At 53.3% G+C, this 24,567-nt stretch overlaps 1 protein-coding gene across 1 annotated transcript; it reads right to left on the reverse strand.

The window, feature by feature from the left end:
* Positions 1–5,007: 5,007 nt before the first annotated feature.
* Positions 5,008–23,468, reverse strand: Csk (C-terminal Src kinase). Its single transcript, XM_057766836.1, has 13 exons — positions 22,820–23,468; positions 9,481–9,557; positions 9,030–9,143; positions 8,802–8,914; positions 8,321–8,540; positions 7,412–7,505; positions 7,151–7,216; positions 6,974–7,073; positions 6,785–6,875; positions 6,535–6,608; positions 6,242–6,437; positions 6,081–6,167; positions 5,008–5,863 (listed from the first exon to the last, which is right to left on the reverse strand). The coding sequence occupies exons 2-13, from the start codon at positions 9,493–9,495 to the stop codon at positions 5,681–5,683; spliced, it is 1,353 nt and encodes a 450-aa protein (XP_057622819.1). The 5' UTR covers positions 9,496–9,557; positions 22,820–23,468; the 3' UTR covers positions 5,008–5,680.
* Positions 23,469–24,567: the final 1,099 nt, after the last annotated feature.

Below are 24,567 nucleotides of genomic sequence, written 5' to 3' on the forward strand. Positions count from 1 at the left end.
CAACCCAGGGAGCCCTACCACTGAGCTACACTCCAGCCTACTCTTTACATAATAAAAAAAAATCTTGAAAGGTAAGAAACACTAATTTTCAAACTTTCTATCCAGATAGAGGTTGGCTTTCCACGCAGTCTTTCAAGCATTCTGATAGCTGCAGTGTTTGGGTTGTGTTCAGCTGAGTAGGCCCAGGCTGTGAATGCACACATTTAGGACATGGTAAAGGAAGTCACTGTACCATGCTCAACCATTTCCACCTTCCCAGCTAATCTCAGGAAAAAATGGATCCTCCTACACCCCTGCTTCCTGGCTCTCACCTCTATCCAAGCAAGGTATTGTGTAGCCATTTCCTTGTGAGTTTTAACAAACCATCTTGATGGAAGTTCACTGAAATCTAGTAAATTCTGAAGACTAAGAGAATTTTGAGGGAAGGACGGCTCCTTAAGACTCCAGAGGTTCTAAAAGGAGGCTCATTAAGACCCAGGAAACACACAGTTCAGAACTCTCAGGAAGTCCCTGAAATTGATCAGATGTGTAAGGGTCTCCAGGTTATCTAAGGATGAACTACTGAGGAGGTTCAGACTTGTGGAGCTGCCTAGCAGATGCTATGATCTGTGCAGTTTCTTGCAAGCTGTGCAGCAAGTTCCAGAGACACCCATTTTTATCCATGTATCAACGCATCTGCTTTTGAGTTCTTCTTCCTCCTCTTGTAAATGACCGCTCACCCATACTCCTGCAAGTAACCCCGGTGAACTCACTGGTTCACCAAATTGGACCATCGCAGTATCCTTACTTTTGTCTGTTTCCTACTGGAACCAATTAGATATTTGTTAAAATCACACAGGGCCTCTGGCTTAGAGAATACTTCACATCGCTGCCTCCATGCAGCACTCCCTGCGATCTTGCTCACCCTTTGCCTTCACTGGAATCTCCCTTTGCTGTGCTCACCTCTGTTCCCCTAGTCCTCTGCTCCCTGCACAGCATCTTGGTCAGCTGTTGTCCCTTCCCAGCCTCTTAAGCTGGGGTCCTCAGGTCCCTTCCCTCCTCTGCACCTGATCTGCTAGGATTGCTCATCTCTGCTCTTAGTTTCCACCACAAGGGATTCCCAAATCCCTTCTTCCAGCCCAGCCTCCCCAGGGGCTACAGGCATGGATAGCTCTGCAAGGGACAGTTCTATTGGATGCCCCCCATTCCAGACATCCTGTTTAGTGGGATCTCTGCTCCAGCACACCCTCCCCAGGCTCCTCACCCCAGGGGTCAGAGGATGTCCTTGTACCTATACACCCTTCTGCCCCCTCCACCTCTGCCATCACTAACTTAAATGAGCTCTTGTCACTTTTAGCCCATAACTTTGTGTCTCAATCTTTCTGGACCTTGGCTTTCTTAATTACAATGTGCTGTATACTACAGATAAATACTGTATATAACCATATGACATAGTATATAAGAGGTGTCTGGAGGGTTACGTGACAACGTGTGTATAGACCAGGGCCTGACACACACAGAGTGTTGTGCAGCTCAGCAAAACAGCAGCTGGGTTCACCTTCATCTCTGCTCTTCCTGCTTGCCCAGCTCAAGTATCACCCATCACGTTCTGTTCTCTTGACAGCAGCTTCCCCACAACTTCTGGTTCCCTTTCTGAACTCAGTCCAGGCTAGAAACACCTCTTTAGATTTCAGATCTTCCCCTTATTCCTCTGTCCTGCGCAGGCCAATGGTAGCCCCTAGTCTGTACAGTTGCTTAAAGTTGGGCTCCACTTTGGTTTGTGAAGTCACCTGAGGTCTGGGCCCTGCTTTCTCAGCTTTCATTGCTCCCAAACCCCACTCCTCAGCTCTGAATGCATCATTCTTAGGAATATCACCACCTCTGTTCCTCATGTGCCCTTCTTTTGATAAGGAACACCCTCACCACCACCCAATACTCACCCTTTACTGAGTGCCTGAAAAGTGGCCTGCACCTCCTGATGCCTCTGCCTTATTTAGCTGGCTACTGGCAGTAGGTGACAACCCAAAGGACTTCTGGGCAGGAAGCTGACTCCTGAGAGGGTTCCCCCATCTGTCCACAATGTTAGGGGTACCCTCTAGGTTAGGAATTATGTCATGCTCATCTACAACAACCCAACAGTCACACAGACAGCTGGAGGATAGGAGAAACACAGCATAAACAGAAGGCAAAAGCTGGGGCTGGGGCTCAGCTGGCAGAGTGCTGGCCTAGCAAACACCAAGTCCTGTGTTTCACTCCTAGGACTGCATACAGTGGGCCTGGAGTCACAGGCTGGAGTTTCCAGCACCTGGGAAATGGGGGTAGGAGATTCGGTAATTTAAGTTCATTCTAGCAAAAAACAAAAAAGAAAAAAGGAAAAACTGTGATGGGTTAGCTCAATCCTATTGTTAGAACATGTGCCTAGCATTTGTGAGGTCCTGGGTCTCTGGCACTTTATACAGATATCAAAAACAAAACAAAACACACACACACACACACCCCAAAAACCCTTTAAAAATAAAACAAAAACAGAAAGGGGAAAGGAAAGGAAATATAGAGAAGGGAGCTAGAGGCAGGGGACAGGATAAGGGAGAGAAGCTGAAGGACCCTCAGGTTTCAGGTGGCCTAGACCTGCGCCTGCTCTGACTCTGCTCCTCTACAAGTCTCTGCGATGGTGGTCTGAAATTAGCCAGCGCATTTATGACTTAGATGTCAATGTCACACATCAGCTCCCACCCACTCTGCTGTCAGTTTTGTCTTCTTCCTAAGACAGCGTCTCACCCTGTAACCCTGACTGGTCTAGAACTCTCTATGTAGTCCAGGTGGCTTTGAACTCCTAATCCTCCTGCCCTCTCACCCTAAAAGCGCTGGAGTTATAGCACTGTGTGTATCTGGTTTCAATTTGATCATTAAACATTCACCAGGGCCCCAGTGTGTGTCTCCTCCGCGGTTTCAGAGACCAGCTCCAAGGAACGCTCTGACCCCCAACGCCTTCTCAGCAGTTTGGTTTCCCCTCAGAACTTAGACATGACCCAATGTTCTTTCCTCAGACAATTGACTCCCTCTGCTCCCAGTCCCAGATACATTTTCCTGCTACGGTCCTGACCAGACACAGATGTCACTCTGGCCAGTCTCCTTGGACTTGGACACTAACGCCTCAGTATCTCTCTATGCCTTCTGGGAGGCAGGACCCCAGTGGCTTCCCCTATTGAAGGCCTCTTCCTGGGCCTCAGTGACACCACCTCCCTGCTCCCTCCTAATCTCAAACTTGTCCTCCTCTATGCCTTGCACAGGCAATTTTTATTTATTTATTTATTTATTTTGAAGACAGGGTCTCAAAGTAGCCAGGCTGGCCTCTAACGCATTATCTACCTGGCTCAGTCTCAGGCTTGTGAACGTCCTCTTCCTGACCTGCTGAGAGCCCCTCAGGTTCTGTTCTATGCCCTTTCCTACCACTGGACCTCATCCTTCAGGTTCAGTCCATCCACTGGCAACTCGCCACTTCCTTTTCCAGCCTGCGTCTTACCAATTCCCTACCTCTTGGCAGTTTAAAAGCACACAACTCAGACTGCCCTAATCAGAAACTGGGATGTTCTCTTCTGGTCCTCTTGATTGGCAGGTGCCTAGCTACCGCTTTGCTCACACCCAGCCGGCAGGGAAGTCAGAAGCCTGTCTGGCTTCTCCCTCTCCTTCACTCTGGAGCATGGCGACTTACTGACCCCCTTACACCTCTCACCACCACCCTACTCACACTTCCCTCCTAGGACCAAGGGTGATCACTTTGAAAATGGCATTACTTGAAATGTCTCTGAAGCCCCAAACCTGTCACTGAATTCCAACTCGTGGCTTGATAGGAAACACGTAGGCCACACCTTCCACCCGCAGGCCCCTTGCTTATCTCCTAGTGCTGTCCATCGGTGTCCGGTTGTCCAAGGTTTGTCTTCACTCATCTGAGTTCCCAGACCTGTGGTTTCCTCTCCCTGGGGCACCATCTGTGTTTGCACCCACTCTGAGCCCAGCATGGACGATACTCTTATGTTGGGTGTTCCTTCACAACAGAAGAGCCTATCATTGTCTGTCCTCTCAACCATGAGTTCCACGGGGTCCACGCTGCAGGAATCAACCAGCCTAGTCTACACTCCGCAGATACTTGGACATTTACAGTTGAATGACTGAGCTGCCTGCTTTCTCACAAAAACCAGCCTGCAGTATGTGCAGAGGGGGCCTTGGTGGGCAAAGTTGTTTGGGAGGGACAGGAAACAGTGGGTCTGGGAGGTAGACATAAGACATGCTTCAAACTAAAACTCCTGGGGCTCGGGTCCTATAGCTGGGGGAGGGCCAGGACCAAGAGACAAAGGGAACCTCCCTATTTATCTCAAATGAATCAAGTCTCTCCTACCCATCTGAGTTCTACCACCCTTGGACCACCTGAGGTGAGAAAAGCCCAGGGCCCACCCTCATTTCCCATTTGTCTATCCCAGTTGGGGTAAAAGGAAAGTGCCTCAATCCATGCAATGCCCAGGAAGGTCAGAGCTTGGCACACAGTAGGGGAGGAAAAGCAAGGCCGTCACGTTAGATGAAATGTGAGAATCACCAGTGGCTCCCTTTCCATCACCCCTGAGGTCAGTATCTTCTGAGGCATGTTTATCTGGGCTCTTGTCCCAGGGCCACATCCCATGGGGCAGGCCTGGACTTCCATTCCAATTCTTTGTGCTTCAGACCATGACAACATGACAGGAGAGGCAGCCAGAATACCCAGGCAGCATCCCACGGGCTGGTCCCAGGGCCCAAGGCAGCCCCGGTGCTGGGCTCACGTGGCAGCTGGTAGGAATGGACAGGCGGTGAGCACTCCCCCATGGGCAGACACAGGACACTGGCTCGTGCAGCTGACACAAAGAGGCGCTACATCTTCTGGCCATGCTTCCCTCTCAGCCCCACTCACAGAGACAGGGGAATGGACAAGATGGCATGGGAAGACGACTGGGCAGACAGGCAGGCTCGGCGGAGAAAGCGCCGAGGCTGGGTGGCGGTGTCCTCATGGGAGTGGTTTATTACGATTCCATCTCACAAGGCGGTGGGTGAGCGGCCACAGCACATGAAATCCAAGCCCCTGACAGACGCCTGCCTCGGGCACATGCAAACAGTGCAACATGGTCAAGCGCAAACATAGGCGACCGAGGCAACACTGGACAGGGAACACGGGGTGGGGAACAGGCTGGGGTGATCGGTCCCTAGAGAGAGGCTGATTCCTCCCCCACCCCCGGGGCAGGACAGGAAAAATAAGATTCGTACTTCTTGTAAAATGCCCATTTGCTGGGTACTTTCTTTCTCCTTATGTTGAAAAATAATAAAAAATAAACACACGGAAAAAAATCTCAAAAAAAGGCAAGGAATAAAACTCTAAGAAGGCGAGTGATGGAAGGCCAAGAGATGGGCTGACCACCGTGGGCACTGCCTCCCGCTCCTGTCCTCCTCCTTTCTCAGCCCCTTCCGTGGGCGCCCCAAGCCCTATAGGTCCATGAGAGAAGATGCCAAGCCTAGGTGGGGTCCCTGGGGGGCCAGAAGGGACAGGCAGGTCAGAGGCAAGAGGCCTACCAGCCCGCTGGGGCTCAGTTCAAGTTCAGGCCCAGTGAGCAGCAGGCACCAGATCTGTGATCTTCTAGGCCCTGTCCCTGCAGGCTCACAGCCTAGGTGGAGGCAGAGGTCACAGATGTAGCTCATGGGTTCTGATGTGCTCCAGCTGCTCTCGAAGCTGCAGGAAGGTGGGCCGCGTGGCAGCATCCAGGTGCCAGCAGTTCTTCATAACGTCGTAGACTGCAGGCGGGCAGCCATCCGGGGCGTCCATCTTATAGCCCTTTTCCACCCGAGGGACGACGTCCTTCAGGGGCTGTGAGCAGGTGGCATGTGAGTTCAGTACCTTACCACAGAAAGGACCCCTACCCAGAATTCCTCCTGCTTCAGGTCCAGGTCAGGGAGCGACCTGGAAGTTCCTCAGGACAGAGCTGAGGTACTAGGCTACCCAGGGAGGCGGTTCCCATAGGATGCTACTATTGCCACCCCGCCAACAGCTTCTGCAATACAATGGCTTCCAGACCCATACTCACAATTCTTGGGTAAGGCACTCGCCCAAAGGAATAGATTTCCCAGAGAAGGATTCCGAAACTCCACACATCGGACTTGGTGGAAAATTTCTGGCACGTGATAAGACAATCAGCATTGACCCTAGGAAGCTCGGGAGAGGGGGTGAACCAGGACCCTCGCTCACCTTCTCTCTCAAGGCTTCAGGAGCTGTCCACTTAACTGGCAGTTTGCCTGTATCCTGAGTGCTGGAAGCTTCCTTGGTGAGGCCAAAGTCACTGACTTTGGCCACGTTGTCCTCAGACACCAGCACGTTCCGGGCAGCCAAGTCCCGGTGCACAAAATTGTTGCCCTCCAGGTACTCCATAGCCTCACAGACGTCTCTGAGGACAGGATAGCCACACATCCCTCAGACTGGGGCTCCCACAGCATGGCAGGGGTCTCAGGATTCTTAGCCCCACCCCAGGCTGCATCACTCACAGTGAGAATTTGAGGAGACAGTCTCCGCCTAGCACCGAACGACCACGTGATCGAAGATAGTCAACCAAACTCCCCTGGGGGCAAGACAGAAAGGGATGTGAGGGTGGGGGACACCGTGGCTTGGAGAAGTGGCATGACTTGTTTAAAGTCAGTCAATAAGTGACTGGTCAAGACTGGCAACTTCAAAGCTCCGTGGGGCCACGGTAGAGGGGCTGGGAGGGGGGACAGCGTGAGGCTGAGGAGCACCTACCTTGGCCATGTACTCTGTGACAATGTAGAGCCCGCCCTTCTCCTCCACAATCACACCCAGTAGCTGGACTAGGTTGCTGTGCCGAAGTTGCCTGGACAAGGCAGGACAGGGTGGTCAGAGTTTGGCCAGCCTCCTCCCCTCCACCTAGGCCCCAGGCAGCCTGCCCGCCCTATGCCTGTCTCTACTCACGTCATGACAGAGGCTTCAGCCAGGAAGGCCTGGGCAGTGGCATCGTTCTTGATGCACTTAACTGCAACTCTGTTGCCCCGATAATCACCCAGCATCACATCTGGGGGGAGAAGGGAGGGGCGCTGTTTCCTGAACTCCTGAAGCTTCTCAACCCCCCCCCAGGTTCCCTTAACTCACCCCCAAACTCCCCCTTCCCGATCGTCTGTAGCAGCTTCAGTTCCTTCATGTTCAGTGCCCAGCCACCTGTGGGCAGGGCGGAAAGGCAGCAGTCAGTGAGGTGAACACTAGTTGAGGTCATTTGAGATGACAGATGCAAGGCAAATTGTTTCAGATGTGGGATGTCTGAGGTCTCCAAGCCGCCAGGGTAGGACAGAAGGTGGAGAGTGGGGGTATGGGGGGGCAGGGAGTGGGCGTGTGGGAGGTGTAGTGGGCACTCACTGCGGTAGAATTCATCTTGGGCCGCCACTGTGCCCTCCATGACCTTTGGTTTGATGAGTCGCGTGCAGAGTCCATCGGCATCTGTGGTGTAGTGCTGCAGAGGGAGGGCAGGCCCTCAGAACCAGACCCACTGGGCCTCACTTTTCATTGACTCATGCACGGCTCAGGCCTGACCACCAGAGGGCAGCAGAGGCCAGCTCACAGAGCCCCGAGCTGCTTTGTGTGGAGAGGGTTCATTTCAAAAAGGGTGGGAATGCCTGTCACCCCACCCAGCCTGGGCCACTAGACTCCCAATTGTCACTACTGCTTTGGGCCTCACCAGCATCTTAAGGTAAACATCAAAGCCTGGCCTGCTCCCTACACCAGCCTTGAGCCGGGTGTACTCAGGGCTGATGCAAGCTAGAGATGGGATGAGGGAGCTTGGAGGGAACCGACAGTTTTCTGATGCCAAGTATGGCCTGGGCAGAGCTGGCAGAGCTGGCATTGGAAGCTGCAAGAACCTGTGGGTGTACAGAGCCCTCAAGGACCCTGATGGCCAAGAGCCCACAAGGAACCTTCAGCCATGAGGTTCCAGTGGCAGAGGAAGTTAGCTCTGGATCAGATGGGCTCAAAGCCTAGGGTCCCTCCAACGTATAGATGAGACCTTCACTGAGCCGGAACTTTGTGTCCTTACCTGTAAGCTGGGGCCCTTGTTGGGGCACTATGGGCACCAAACACTATGGCCCTAGCCACAGCAGGTACTCCACTGAGGTGCGAGGAGCCAAGACTCCCAGAAGCTGTCAACGTGTCCAGGTTACTCTGCCAGGTGAGTCGGGCCAGGTTTGTGCTAAATGTCCTTAGGTGGACTCAGGTGTGTCTGAGTGTGGGGAGGAAGGGGAGTTTCCCCAGGCACACACACTCCACGCTCACCTCCACCAGCTGCATGAGGTTCTCGAAGTACACCTCCTCATCAATGCTCAGCTTGCTCGCATGGTACATGATGCGGTAGTGTTCCACCTTGCCTTCACAGCTCACACACAGTGTGTAGTCCCCGGGGTAGTTGGTGCTTTCCCGCACCAGGAACAAGCCTGTCTCTGGTGGGTAGAGAAGCCGCTCGGCCTGCTCCCGTGTGATTTTGCCATGGAACCAGCTGGAGGATGGCAAGGCTGGGGGTCACAATGGCACTGACCCAGGTGCCTCCCATCAGCCTCCCATGCGCAACTTCCTACAACTCCCAGTCAGGCACTTGAGGGCATCATTTCTCCCCCGCCCCTTTTTTCTTCTGCTGGGTCCCCATTTCCTCTCTGTTAGGTGCAACCTCTGGTTCCATTCCTACAATACCCCTTACTCAGGGCTCTTTTCCTCTCTTCTCCCCAAACCAGGAGATTCCAGCCCTCCTCCTGGTACTCACGGCATAAGGCTGAGTTTGGTGCCCGCCTTCACGCCCTCACGCTTCTGGACATAGTTGGCTGGGATGATGCCCTCACGGCCCACTTTGTTTTTGGCTTTGTACCAGTTTGGGTCCTGGAGAGAGGGACCAGACACACTCTCAGGTCTGCCTCCCTCTGAAGGGGAGCCAAACCCAGAAGGAATCCCTGAAGGTGAAAGAATGGAATAGGCATCTAGGGTCCCCAAGTACCTTGGTGACGGCCACGATGGTGAGCACGTCTCCTTTGCAGAAGGGAAGGTCTTGCTCAGCAGTGCCATGGAAGTTGTACTTGGCAATACATTCTGTACCGGATGGCCAGGAGGCCTACAGGGTAAGGGATAGGTGTATGGGTGCAGCCTGGGGCCCCTCTCTGCCCACCTGCCCCAGTGCCCTTGGGACCAGAGCATCTTAGCTGACTTCCATGAACCTGGGGAAGTACCCTTTTCCAGAGAATACCAAGTTCCTTCCAGCTCAAATTCCTCTGTAGCCCAGTTTGGGGCCCCGTGCCCAACAGAGCACAGGGAATTAAAGTTACTTCAAGGTTTCAACTAGGATGGAGGGTTGGGCATGGGGAATAGGCTGGTCTAAGCACCTCCTCTTTTCCAGACTGGAGATGGTGGAGCGTGGGATTTTATCTGTGTCCACCACAACCCCATGGTACCTGTATTGCCGACATCTTCTTAGATCTGGCGTCCCCGTGCTACAGGAAGGCCAATCTGTTACTTGGTACCATTAGAGCTGTGGAAGAAAAAGCCAAGCTGAGGAAGGCTGAGAAGAGATGATCCCTACCCACTTGGTAATCATCAACCCCTTCAAAGCAGTGCAAGCGGCGGTGCGAAGCTTCCGAGAACGGAGACATGGATCCAGGGCTGTTCTATCTAGCCTCGGGTAGACGCACACAGGCTCAAGAGTCCCAGAGAAGTGGCCATCAATTCTATGTCTCTGGGGCCTTCTAGGTCCCACAGAATGACCAATAGGACCAATGAAGCCTGGAGGGTTGTCAGGGAAACTGAAACTGGGCAGGTTTCTAGTGGTCCAAGAAAGTCACTTGTGCTCTGTACAAACTCACAGGCTACAGAACTTGCCCCAGAAGCCTCTGCACAGGTAAATGTCTGTGCCTACTTCGAAGTGCACACCCAAAAGAAAACAGCCCATGTCCACCAGGAGAGGGGCAGACGCGCTCCTGTGGTGGACGTGCTCCGTAGTAAATCTCAGACAGGAAACTGCCCGGTGATGAACACAAGGTAGATGAAATGGGAGAGGCCACAGAAGGGAATTCTGTAGGGCAGTGGCATGACCCACCCACCTCAGCCACCCATCAGCCTTGGATCCTCAGCCAAAGAATCAAGTACAGAGATGCACAAGGTTTGTGATTCCCTTTGTATTAAGTTCAAAGTCTGGCCAAAACAACCCAGGCCTGTTAGGATGAATGTCTGCAGAGAAAAGAACTGGACAGGTATGAGGGGACTTCAAGGTGTTGGCTATGGGGACTGTCTGAGCCCCCTTGCAGGAGAAGGCTTGCTTCACAGCAGCTTGCGGGCTATGGATGTCTATGCACTTTTGTAACGGCAACTCCTTAGGTCACTCCTCAAGAGCAGCAAGCATGTCTGCACATACAGGTCACCACTACTACTGGTCCAAATGTGGCCCCAGACCTCAGAGAACCTCAGAAGGATGCAGAGAGAATGGGGCTACGGTTCCCGTTCTGGTGAGGAAACACCCAGTGGACGTTCTGTGGTCACATGGTTACATGACAGACTCACTTGGGATGGGAGAGGTGAGGTCTAGTAATTGCAATTATGGCTATGTCCTCCACCACTAGACGAGGACTTTCAGTGTAAGTGCTGGCACATGTGCATGCATGCCTGTACGTGCACCCAATGCAGGAAGGATGGGAACTGAGCCCTGAAGACTGGAAGACTTCAAAAGATAGAAGGTGGGAGTAGAGACTGATCTTAGTGGTCAATGGTTGCTTAGAATGCTCAAGACCCTGGGTTTAAACCCTGGCACAACGTGTGTGTGTGTTTCAGATTCATGAGCAATCAAGCAAATAAAAAATGATATAAAAAGGTATTTGTTAGAAAGCCAGATGGTAGAGGGTGAGGCATAGAGATGGCTAGCCTGAGCTACATGATTAAAACCTTCTTTTATGAGGATGGGCCAGAAAAAGTAACACAGAAAAGCTTAATCTATTAGTCAATCCTGGCCAAGGTGTCAGAGCAGAAGGTAGGCACAGCCTGGAGAACTGGCCTAGGGAGCTGGAGAGATGGCTCAGTGGTCAAGATCACTGGCTGCTCTTCAGAGGATCTGGTTAATTCCCAGAGCCCACATGGCTTAAGCTCTAACTTCAGTCCCAGGGGATCTGAGACCCTCACACAGACACATGCACACAAAACACCAATGCAAATAAAAATTAAAAAAATAAAAATAAAAAGAACTGGCCTGGGTGGAAGCTGGTGAAGCAAAGTGAAACCAATCGGCCCTCTGGGCCCTGTGACCCTGAACTTGCTGAGCCCACCCCAAGCACCCTTGTCTGTCTGTTCTATGAGAAGGGTTCCAGAGACCCTAGCATGAGCCTGCAAGGCAGCACTGCGCAGAGCTATGATTGGACGCTGAGGGTGCTGAGCCTGGGGGACTTCTTCAGGGAGCATATGCTCCCAGAGTCCAGCAGAAGCAAGGATGAAGGGTGCAGGCACTGACCAGCACTCTCAAGCTAGACAGACCTGTGCTTTGAATCTGGCTTTATTGACATGCCAACCTGGAGAGAATGAACCAACCCTTTGGGCCTCATATGCCCTCATCCTGAAAGGTGACACAGTGAACCCCTGCCTTTAGGCTAGGGAAGGAATGGAATGCGACCCCAGAGTTGGGGTGTCTGGCTTGCTTCCTGTCCTCTCCAGAACAAACAGCCCTTCTTGCACCCAGAGGCGAGGCCAGCCCATCAAACTTGTTGTCTAGACTGGGCCCAGGAAGTGTGATAGGAACCACCCCCTCACACACCATATTTCCATGACTGAGCCAGCATTGAGCACAAGAACCACCAGCTCCTGGGCCCTGAGGACCACACGCTACGGAGAGCTGTGAGCCCTCCTTCCCCTGTTAAAGGAGTGGAAACCAAGGCCCAAGAGGTTGCCCAAGACACACAGCCTGAGCATGAGCTGGGGTCCCACTGCTGTTGGTAGAGCCCCCAACCGTAGGGCCCTTCTATGGAGATCTTATTAGCTCACCACACCTCCTCCACTCTCCCCAAATTCAAAACTCACTGCTGCCACCACAGGAGGGAGCGGAGGCTGGGCACTGTTAGTCACCCTTCCAGCTGTCAGTTTGCAAACACTCCTTCCTGGCCTGCAGCTGCTGCACCACCTCCCTGCTGCCTTGATGATAATAATAAAAATAATCACAGGCCCCGTTTTCTGAGCACTTACTCAGTGTCAGGCCTTATCCTTGGCACTTCACAGCTCGTCCAATCCTAATGACGCTGAGAAACAGAGGGGCTATTATTACCCACCCCATTTCATAGATGAGGCCCCCAAGTGTGGCTCAGATTCAGACTCCTGAGCCCCTCGGCCAGGACTCCCTGCTCTCCTGGTAGCCCCTGCCTCCCGCATCCCATGTTCTATCCCCAGGAATGCTGTCTATCTGGGACTACCCTAGCCTGGGGCACACAGGGTGAAGAGCAGCCATGAGGGACAAGGATGTGGGAAGAGGATGGGACAAGGCAGCGGTAGTCAGGGGATGCCGCCTAGAGGGGCAGGTTGCTCAGCCACCACCAGAGCAGAGCCTTTTGGGACGGTTTCGTCACATACACACCAGCTAGGTAAGAAGCCAGCAGGGCCTACGGATGCAATCACAGCCGGCAGTGCCATCCTCTTGGCACCTGGGTCACTGCATGCCTTCCCACACATCCTCCATCCTGTCAGTCATGGTGAGGTCACCAGGCCAGGAGGCTGAGCAGCTGCAGTGTCCTGGCTGGAGCTTGCCTTGTGGCCTCTCCAGGCAGAGCGGCTTCAAGAGGCTGCTTCCTATAAGCCACGTTCCGACTAGCCAAGGAGTAGGCACAGAAGACAGTCCTTTGTGGGATCATTTGACCTTAGGGCCAAGTCACCCTAGGAAGGTAGTTCAGGAACACTGTCCTGGGAGTAAGGGACACTGAGTCCTGGCCCTGGCCCTATAACTGACTTGCTGTGTGACCTTTGGGAAGTCACTGGAATGTCCCACATTTTCTAGCTGCTAAGCCCCTTGTCTGTCCCCTTTTCTCACTTCTATTCCCAGACACCTACACTCTGCCCACTTACTTGCCCTCTCCCATCATCCCAGGAATTTTTGTGCAGCCTTGAGGTACAGAGGGGGCTGCTACTGTTGTACAAACAAAAGAGCAAAATACAATAGGAGTTCTTTGTGGTGATAAGAAATGGACAGAGATTATACATTTGAAGCCAGACTGGGCTACAAAGTGAGACCTTGTCTTAAAACAACAAAACAATCTCTAATCCCAGCAGTCAGGAGGCAGAGGCAGGCAGGTCTCTGAGTTTGAGGCCAGCCTGGTCTACAAAGCAAGCTCCAGGACAGTCAGAAACACACAGAGAAACCAAACCAAACCAAACCAAACAAACAGACAGACAGAAGGACCTGAAGAAATAGCTCAGTGAGCAAAATGCTTGCCGTGAAGACCCGTGTTTGGTCCCAAGCACCCACAGCAGTCTGAGTGTTGGTGGCATGAGTTTGCAATCCCTGTGATGCCAGGAATTTGTTGGCTCTCCCACCTAACCTACCGAGCGAGTCCCAGGGTGCAGTGAGAGACCCATCTCAAGAACACGGTGAGCAGTTCCTGAGGAATGACCTGACGCTGACCTCTGGCTTTCACATGCACATACTCTTATGTGCATACAAACACACACACACACACAAAAGAAAACAAACTAAAGAACCAAACTCTCCGGAGTAAGAGACATGATGCTGGCAACTAACAAGTAGCAAAACGTGCATGCACCCATCTCCAGAAAGATGGCGGTAACCGGGACGCACGGGACGCACGGGACGCCCGATGCCCCGGATCTCCCAGCGATGACATAAAAAAACCAAGGGAGGCAGAGGCAGGCGGATCTCTGTGAGTTCAAGGCCAGCCTGGTCTACAGAGCTACTTCCAGGACAGGCTCCAAAGCCACAGAGAAACCCTATCTCGAAAAACAAAAACAAAAACGAAAAAACCAAGGGAGGGTAAGGATACTTGCAGCTAAGACTGACAACCTGAGTTTCATGCCTAAAGGGAGAGAAACAACTCCACAAAGTTGTTCTTTGACCCCCATAGGACACACTGAGACTGTGGCACGTTTGATATGTATGTGCGTGTGTGCGCGCGCGCACACACACACCCCAAAACAAAAAAGCAAAAGGAGCAATATAAATGTGGCAAAATGTTAAAGAAAGGGTAAATACGAGCAAAGGACCTTCAAATATCCAATATATTTCCGCATTTTGGTGATTTTGAAACAAAGCCAAAAAAAAAAAAAAAAAAAGGCAAATGCAGACACAGATGACCTACAGTGTACTACAAATTGTAGGTGGGGCTTTTGTTTTGTGGCTGTTATTGTTGATTTTGGATTTTTTTGTTTCTGTTTTTTGAAACCAGGTCTTCTATGTAGTCCTGTCTATCCTAGAATCTGCTATGTAGACCAGGCTGGTCTTCAACTTACAGAGATCCTCCTGCCTCTGGCTGCTGAGTGCTGGAATTAAAGGCATGTGCCACCATGCCAAGGTGTTTTTGAATTTTTGATACAGATTCTTTCTTGCTATGTGGTCCAGATAGATTTTAAACCCCGAGGTCCTCTTGCCTCAGTCTCCAGGACAGGATTACAGGCATGCACCAACACACTCAGGTGTAAATTGTGTTGTTTTAAATTTTTTATTACGTGGATGTGTTTATCTTATATCCATGTGGGTGCATGTGAAAATCAGAGGGTGACTTGTGGAAATTAGTTCTCCCCTTTCCACCATGTGGGTCCTGGGCGGTCAAGCTTGGCGGAGGCGTCTTTACCAGCAGAACCATTTCCCTGGTTCTCAAGGCGTGTTTTACAGAAAACAAACACACATTCCTAAGCTTAGGGATGCCTAGATAGTTTCTGAGAGACATGGAGAAAACTGGAGAGATGGCACAGCAGTTAAGAGCAACTGCAGCTCTTGCAGAGGACCTGGGCTCGGTTTTCAGCACCCACACAACAGCTCATAAATGTCTGTAATTCCAGTTCCAGGGGATCTGACACCTTCTGAACTCCATGGGCATCAGTCATGCTCGTGATACACACACACACATGCAAGGAAAACACTCACACACATAAAATAAATACATCTAGAGAGAGACAGACAGACAGACAACAGAGGTGGCCTCTGGGATGGAACTGAATTAAAGGAAAACTTGTTCCTCTAACTCACTATGTAGCCAAGGATAGCTTTAAATTTCTGAACCTGTCTACCCAGGGCTTCAGAAAGGCCAGGCAAACACTATCAACTGAGCGATAATGGCAGTCCCTAGTTTTGTTTTAAAGCTATAAACATCTATATTACTTTGCCCCTAAAAATAAAATCGAAAATACAGCACTTTTGAAAGCCACTTCCACCAGGAGGCCTTCTTTGGTCCTCCAGCTGTGCAAGCTGGTCCTGCCTCCAGGGTCTCTCATGTCACAGTGCTCCAGCGAAGGACCTCACTAGTAGTGGCCTATAGTTGAGGGTAGAAGGGGAGCTTTGTGTTGGTAGAAGAGAGGAGCTGGGCTCTGACTCATGTCTGCATCCCCAGCATGGGTTGGGCTGAGAGCTGCTAAGTAATGAGTACTCAATGAATGAACGAAAGAAAGGGAAAAGCCTGGCCAGCTACGGCACGCTAGGTTCTGCAACCAACAGGTCTATATTTAACCCCAGAGGGTCACAGCTGTCTCCCACCCCCACAAGGCTGGAGGACAGGGGCTTGAGATTGTGGTAGGGCCAACGCTTCTCTGACTTCCTGCCCTAAACCCTGCTCCCAGAAGCCCTTGTGCTGGGGTCCCAGGAACAGGCTGGGCATTGTGCCCAAGCACTGAGGTCAGTGGCTGCAGCCTCAGGCAGGCCTTTCTTGGGAGCCCAGGCTGTCCGGGAGCGGGTAAGAAGTGGGGGGGAAGTGGGGGAAAGTAGGAGCCCAGACACTCCCAGGCTGCCCTTTCCTTGCCCTAAAGCAGCTGCAGACCCCCAGAACCAGGCACGTGTAGAGGGTTAGGGTAGGTCAAAAGATTCCAGCCCTACCCCCTCATCAAAACTCCACTGCTTAATGGGGCGTGGGAGCCTTCAGAAACTGTTTACACGCAGCTAAAAATACCCACTGAAAAGGGAAGTGTACCAGAGACCTGGGGGGACTGGCGCTACGGGCCACAGAGACTCTGGTTCTGCTACAGGACCCAGCTGAACTGTCTGCAGACACACACAGATACACGAGCCTATGCTGAGGTACTGAGGATTCCAACAAAATACACTCCAAGCTCCTATCTTCCTCAATCGGCCAGGTGTGCCCATGCTTCAAAAAACAGAGGGTTGAGGGTATAACTTAGTGGCCAAGCATGTGCACAGCCATGTGCCCACCCCCAATCCCTTGGGTTCTACCCCCAGTGCCTTAAAAAGACTGAAGAGAGCCAGAGCTGCCTAGCAGTTAGCAGGAAGGAGGTGAGTAGAGCTGGAACGATCGGGAAAGGAGTACCTAGAGCAGGCCAGGGTTAAGACTCATGGAATTGCTGAGGGAGTCAATCAAGGCTGCCAAAGGAAGTTTCCCATAGGTCACAGGGCAGCCGGGGCAAAGGTGGAGTTGCAGTCTTGGGCACGCCCCCTGCAGTGGGCTGAGCACCTGAGGAGGGCAGCCAGCCAGCAGCTGAGCTGGTTTGGCAGCCACAGTCAGCCCCACCCCTGGCTCTGCAGAGGGCTCTCTGGCAGACAGCACTGTTACCCAGTTACACACTAGGTAGAGGGGCTGGAGGGCTCCCACTATCCCAGCAGTTCAGCCAGGCCCTCAGCACCCCCACTGCACAGAAGCCCCGGAGGTCTGAGAGCACACACCTTTGGGGCGCAGAGCTCTGGGCAAGAGGGGTGGGAAAGCTGCCTGGCTTGGGCTCTGGGGCCTACTGCCCTGCCCCCACCCACAGGCTCCCTCAGCCTCCAGCACCTCTGACCTAAGAGGAGGGCCGAGTTTAATGGCTGAAAAATGTTAAAGAACCAAATTATAGCACGCACTGGGGCTCAGCGAGACCGGAAATCCTGTCTGGCAGTTTAGGAGCAGTAGGGGTGAGTTAAGGGGAGGTTAACGGGGAGCCTCCTCCCCAGGGTACACTGTGGCTAGAGGCTGCCACTGCTGGCCCAGAAAGGTTTCTAATTACCACTCAGAAGCCTAATTACTTATAGGCACTGGGCCTCTGGGCCTCCAGGTCTCCCCAGGGTCCTACCCGAGGCCTCTGCCCCCCACCCCTTAGAACAGACTCTAGGTCTTTGCATCTTCTTTTGCCTGTATTTACATACAGCCTCTTCGCTAACCTCCAACAACCCTTTAAAGTCATGCAGCGGCTTTGTTCCACACCACCAACTTTTCCTAGCCATGTTACAGGAGGGGAGACTGAGGCCAGGCGACTAAGATAAAGATCTACAAAGCTGGGTGGCAGATTTCTCACCTCCAGTGCTTTTGGCAGAGACAGGTAAATCTGAAGCCAGCTCGGTCTACAAAGTGAGACCCTGCCTCAGAAAAACAAACAAAAGCAACCAAGGGACCACCAGAGCAAGCACGGGCAGAACACCCAGCCCAGAGGCTAAGCTACTGAGACAGCACCAGGGACAGATCTAGGAGAAGGGGCTATCAACCCCCCACCCAGCAGACTGATGGAAAACAAAAGCATGTGGCTGATAGCCTGCTGCTCCAACATGGTTTGCATCAGCTACTTAATCCTCCTCTCCCCTCTACCTGTCACAAGCCCTGGTAGATCCCTGCTAGACAGGGGAAGAAACAAGCCTGCCAATGGTCACCACCTAGGCGGCCACCAGCTTCCAAGTGCTAGAATAGGGACTTAAACTTAGTTACATTGGAACCTGGCTTAGCAGCCCTCCTCCCAACTTTTCCTTGACAGATCATATGACATCCTGAAAAGGACAGAACAGAAATGCTAGGGACAACTACTGACATCATGTCCCTCTTGCTCCAGCAAGCAGAGGCACACCTGCACTCACTCCTGGCTGTCTGCACACCCCGCCTTTGCACAGACAGATCAGGACATCATACAGTCTCACAGCAACCCAGAGTAGACAGCAGTCCTTGAGAGGGCAGAACCACTGAACAAGGACTGCTGGCTCTGTCTCCTCAAATGCTTTCACAAGCCCTATTCTCCTTCCAGGAAGGCCTCCAAGCTGCTCCAGCCCATGCAGATCCCAGCAGCCTTGCAGGTCAGGGAACCACAGGCTTATCCTGCCAGGCTTCCCTGAGCCCAGCCTCTTCTCTGGCCAGTAATGGAGCTCACCCTCCCGTCCTTTTTCCCTGTAGTGTACACATTAAAGGCTGCAACGCCTGAGGCTGGGTGAGGACCAGGTGCCAGGCTGGGCTGGGTTGAAAAGCAGCAGCCAGGATGTACGGGTCGGATGACACCCAGGTTTCACCCGCCCACAAGTCTTCCAACCGTGCAGAGCCCAGGGCAGCCAGGGGAGCGCCCAGCAGCTCTCTTCTGCTCACAGCAGGCCACGGAAGAGAGGCGGAGGGAAGCTGCGGTTGGAGGGTGTGCACTAGTGTGCTAGAAGAAGCTGCCCTTCTCACAGAACCAGGAAGAGAAAGCAAGCAAAAACAGGGTGGGCGGGGCTGTCCTGGGGCCTACACTCAGGGGACTACACTGCTAGTTCAGGGCAAGTCACTTCAGTCAGTGAGCCTCAGTTTCCTCAGGGGGAAAATGGGATTCTCTTCTCTCATCCTGAACACCATCCGTTCAGTTTACAACCAGTGGGTGCGGCAGGCTGCATCGCGCCCAATAAGAGAGCATCCCCCAATTCCTGGAGCACTCCTGACTCTGGGGATTAGGGCTCAACCACCCAACGGCAGTCTCTCCCTCTCACATCTTCCCTCAGCCATGCAGGGAGCACACAGGCTCTTCCTTCTCCAGCTCTTTATTTTTAGGCCTGAATTTGACTTTAATCATTACTTAGCGGATTCTATTTCCAGCCCTTGGATGAAGGGACCCAGAAGGGAGGAGGGAAGCAGTGCTCCCTGCTGGGTTTAGGGAGCAGCCTGCTCCTCCACCCATCCTGTCCCTAACCAAGGGTGGGAGAAACTGAGAAACACCCACCAAGGGCTCACCCCAGTCAGGCCAGCATCTTGGGCAAGTTCCAACCCTGTGACCTCATCCTACTGAAGTTATGGACAGGAGGGCAGTAGTTACGCCCATTTTCATGCCACCAGTATCATAGAGAGAGAGGGAGAGGGAAGTCTGGCAGCCAGGGTCCCAAGCTACAAGCCTGAGAACTTCTGTATTTAAAGGGCCACACTATAGTCATTTAGGGCTAGCTACAGTTTCTTGGGCCCAGGGTGTACAAGCAGAGAGTGGTTTCTTCCCACTGCCCACAGTGTGGTCTGGAGGGCAATTCCAGTTACTCCAGTCACAATAAGGAATAGCAACGCATGTCAGAGATACACCTTCAGTTTAGACCTGGGGAACACTTGGAAAGGAGGACACCAGCACATAAGCCTAGTTTCTAACTCTCAGGTACAAGACTCTAGATTCTAACCTTCCCTGGCCACCGAAGAAAACTGGGAACCCTCATTTTCCACTGGAACATGCAGCCTAGGACAGTCATGCAGAATCTGGAAGGCAAGGGGACTCTTCAGGCTGGGTTTGGCGTGTGCACACCTGTAATCTCAATGCTCTGAGGACTGTAGCACAGGGATCTCAAGTTCAAGGCTACTTAAAGCACCACCACTGTGTGCCTGGAAGCAGTAGTAGTAGGCAGCTACTCTCAACTCCAAGTCTACGAAGGGGAATGGGTGCGGTCAGGCCTTGGACAGCAACTGGCAGTCTGTGGTTCCAAGGCCAGCCCTGGCCCTGAGGCAGTCTATCACGTGGTGATTGGAGGGGGAGGGGGGCACAGCATAGACACAACAGCCAATAACACAGGCACAGAGGCTTTCAGAGGGGTGGGACACTTTACTGATGATAGTTGAGGGGACAGCCATTCTGGGGCCCATGGCTCAGGGATCTTTCTTCCACGCTAAGGCAGCCACACTAACCACCGTCCCAGGCATTTTCTAGTTTCTTGGTAGGTTAGTTAGTTCAGTGTCCTCTGAGGTAGAAGGGTCTCTGTACCTGTCAGCTCTGCTCAGGGGGCAACGGGATGGCTGGGCTTGGAATCCTCATGCTTGGCTGCTAAGCTGTCTGCGCTCTACGAGCTGCTTGCGGGGTGTGTAGTAACAGCCCACAACAGTGACAGATGGAAGCACCGTACACTCGGGGAGAGGGTTCGGGTGACGATGTTGTAGCAGAGCTCCTGAAAATACCCTGAAGCTTTTTAGAGGCAGTTACCATGACAGGTAGCTCAGGAAATGTCCAGGGACACAGTAGTAAATGGGAAAAGAGTTGTGGCAGATGCTTGAATGGCGACAGCAACAAAGGAAGAAAATCAGGAACACGGGGCTAACACGCTAGCAGTCCCTGCCTGGCAATTAGTGCATAATCTTACATTGCCTTCTAAAATTTCTGGGACTTGTTTTCTTTCTTTCTTTCACAGTCTGGAACCTAAGCTGGCCTTGACCTTGGGTTCCTCCTGCCTCAGCCTCCCCAGTACTGGGATTACAGGTGCATGCCACCACGTATGGCCCTCAGTACTTGCGAAATATTAAAATTAATGTAGGTCTAGTTTTTAAGTGAGTTGAGACTGGCTTTCCTAGGTCCTATCAGCCCTTCAGCTCTGGTTCAGGTACTTAGGACATTTTAGCTACGGAGAAGCTATTCCCATCGGGGACACTCTCAGGCATGAGAGGATCTCTCTACCCTCTTTCCCAGACTTAACATCTCTGTTCTTTGAGGGCTATGTGTCAAAACTTTAGAATCCTTCAAAGATGAACCCCAGAAATGGATGTGGGTGGTCCTACCAACTTGGAGGGGATCCAGGAGGACTACCGGGGAGGTTGGGTCACACTATGGCTTCCATGCCCACTCACTTATACTGGCATGGAGGAAGCTGGAATCTGCCCCTTCACCAACACCTGCTGTGGGACACTCCGGGTGGAGTGGCCTCTGTGGGGCAGTGCTCCTGCAGTGGGGACAGCATCTGCTTTCCTGGCCTTTCCTTGTTCCCATCCCAACACACAGAGAGTGGCTGCTTCTGATGGGGGGGGGGCTTTAGTTCACCAAAGGAAACTAGCAGCTGTGAACATGTGCTAGCCTAAGCTAAGCTGCTTTCTAAAAGGCCTCTGGACCCTGGCCACACCCTTACAGCTAAGTAAGAAGCACCCAGCCATGTCAGGCCCAGCCACAGCCCCTGAGGCTGGACAGGAAGTTCGGGTTGGGCATGAGACTATGTGAATATAGCCTCACAGGCGGGGAGTATTTCACCTCCCCCCGCCAGTGCATCTTAGGGCACCAGGCAAAACCTTAAACAAGGGCAAGGGCCTGAGCAGGACAAAACTGCCTGTGGTTCCAAGGGGGCCTAGGCATAGTTCAGCATCCTGAAGGGATCTGAAAGATCCTGCTGCACCATCAACCTAACTCTTGCTGCCTCTGGCCTGATCCTGTTGTGGCCACACCAAGACACCACGACGCCCAGGGGACAGGGAGGCAAAAGAGACAAGTCCCATAGCGTCTGCACTCCTCCATACTTTCATGCCAAGGCTGACTCCCACTTTGCCCATGCTGACCCCATTCTGACTGAGCCAGCGGGGGAAATGTGGGGAAGGCGGGGTCAGGACCAGGCTCTGTACACTCCACTCTACCATGTCCCCACACCAGTAGGAAGGACCCAGTCCCAGGCACCAAGGAGAAGTCTCACAAGCAATACCCATGATGTCTTAGCTCACAAGGAGGTAGCATTAGGGCCGGAAGCCCTTTCCCTCTTCTCTCTAGCCCTCTGCAGGGGAACACGTGCTCACCCCACAAGGTCCCTCCTCGGTCAGGCTAGGGACTGCTTGTGTCCCTGGTAGGTTCAGAACGAGCCTGGTTGCCCTCCACCCACAGCAATCCATCCCTGCAGAATAGGGATGAAGATAGCTAGCCTTCCTCCACCAGAGGCTTGGAATATGACCTGCCCCTTGGGCCTCGGTTCCCTAGTGTACAAAAAGAAAAAAAATGCGCCTACTTAAGCTCCAAAGCTGCAGTGACTCGACACACCCCTTCCAAACAACTGGCCTGGGTCCTGAGGAGCTGGGAAATGGGCTGACCGGGGTGCTAAAGGTGGGGCATAGTACTAATGTCCAGTGTCACCTCCACTCAGACTGGAAGCTCTGCCCAGTTTCACCCAAGGGTCAGAGGTCCCTTGCTTTAAGCCTGGTCCTCTGGCAGGCCAAGGGTGACAGACTCAGCACAAGGACCCAGACTTCTAGCAGGGCTCAAGGGAGGTGGCATGGCCCTGGGCCACTTGGAGCCAGCAAGACCTCAGAACCAAGCAAGTCAGAGTATGTTCAGGGCAGCGCTGAACAGGAAGGGCCAAACTCCCTATAGTCCAGCCCATTTTCCCAACCCATACCGATTCTCTTCCTCAGGGTCCAGCCACTTCCCACTCTGTTCCACACGGGGTTGAGGGGTAGGACTCGGCTAACCTAAGTCTCTTGTGGTGCAGGGCAGTACCTCCCTCGTGGCTCCCTCCCAGTAATGTTCTGACAGTGATTCCCGGGAGAATTCGAACCCGGTTAGGAGGTGGGGGGGCGATGGGTGTGGACGCGGCAGTGATGGCCATAGAGGCGGGACAAGCGACCTCCTCCCTTCCAGGGGACACTCGGACAACCACCTCCTCGGGGGCTGCCCAGCACTCACCTCTCTCGGGGCACTGCGGTCCAGGCCACCTCACCGCGGGCGGCATCAGCGGCCTGCAGGACAGTCCATGAGGCCAAGGGGGAGGGGAGGGGCGCAGGGGTCCCCAGGGGGTGCGGTACAAAGAGGTGTATGGATGCGAAAATAAGGGGAGGAAGGACGGCCAGACAGGCGGGGGGACAGCCGCGCAGCCCGGGTCGGGGAGGGAAGAAAGGCGGGGGAAGGGGGCGGGAGGGAGTCCGGGGGGAGGAAACAATGTAGCCGGCGCGGCCCCGGCACAGTTCCGCTTCCGAACGTGGCCACCGAGGTTCGATTTGGGGACGTCGCGCCGGCCGCCGGGGGCCGCCCCGGGCGTTCGATCGCGGCCCGCGGGGGTTGCCCGCGCCCCACACCCCGGAGGCTGGGCGGTCGGAGGCTGGCGGGGCGGGAGGGACGGCTGGCCCGGGGACCGCCCCGACGGCGGCGCGGCCCGGGTTGGCCCTGCTCGGACCCCACCCCGGTGGGACCTTCCGGGACCGGGTGCGGGGTGGCGCGGGAGCGCAAGGAAGGCGGCAGGCTCGGCGGCGGCGGCCAACCTCAGCTCGCCCGGGCTCCGATGGGAGGAAGCTCGCAGGCCTGGCGAGAGGAAGCGCGGCCCGGATCCTCCGCCCGCTGCGGCGCGCCTGCGCGAGGGGGCCTGCCCGGCGCGTAGCGGGGCGTGGGTCGGCGCCCTCTGCTGGATCTTGGAGGGAATGCAGGGGGGTGTGTCCGCGCTCACGCCCTGCCCCCACTAGCTGGCCTTGGCGAAGGCTTCCGAAGGTCCTTCCAGAGAGCCACCAGCTCACTAGAGCCAACCTCCCAACCTTCTCTAGGCGAATCTCCTCTGCTAGGGTGGAGGCTAGGGCTAGACTCCTCCGTGGCAGAAGCATGCATGTATTTATCCCTTCACAAACATATCCTAGGGGCTGAAATTACCAGGGCCCCTGCTCTGGAGTCCACTTCTAAAGACCTCTATTTCTGTCAAGTTCTCAGTCGGGATTAGGGCAAATAGATTCTCGCAAAGAACACACAAATAAAACGAAAATGTAGTGTACAAGGTCCACAGGAAACAGGAAAGAAGGGTGCACGGGTTGACTTTGTAGAGCTGGGGGAGCAGCATGCACAAAGGCAGGGAGCAGTGAGAGCTCCCGGTGGCTTTTCCGGCAGGCTGTGGGTTACACCGTGGGTGGGGAAGAGCGGTGGGAGATGGGTTCCTGCAAGCTACAGGGCGAAAGACCCAAAGAGCTTCTCATAGGACTTTCTTGAACTTTATTTTTGGCTTGGAATCAGTAAGGAAGTTGTCAATGGCTGTGCTACATTGGATAAGTTACCTAACCTCTGTCTGCCCTGTTGCATTGTTGTTTGAAAAGATGAGCAAAAATAATACCACCAACTTTGTAAGGTTTTGTGGAGAGGAAATGAGTTAATAGCTTTAAAGTGCTTGGTGCTCAGCGGCACGTGGTGAGTCCTCAATTAAACCCGGACTGTTATTATACACCATTGTTAATGAGGATTCAGGATCTTCCCTGAGCAATTTGCTCTTAGCTACAAGAGCAAGCAGTGCTCAGGCATGAGAGGGGCACAGGACAGAAGTAGAGCTACAAGAGAGAAACCAGAAGCTCCATTGGGGGTTCTAGGCGTTGGCATTGTCCAAGGACCAGTACTGAAGGAAGCGGCCATTTGGGGAAAAGAAGTGAGGCCAGTGACACAGAGTTGGAAAGTTACACAAAGTA

Source organism: Chionomys nivalis, chromosome 4 (genome assembly GCF_950005125.1).
Source record: "Chionomys nivalis chromosome 4, mChiNiv1.1, whole genome shotgun sequence".
NCBI lineage: Eukaryota > Metazoa > Chordata > Mammalia > Rodentia > Cricetidae > Chionomys > Chionomys nivalis.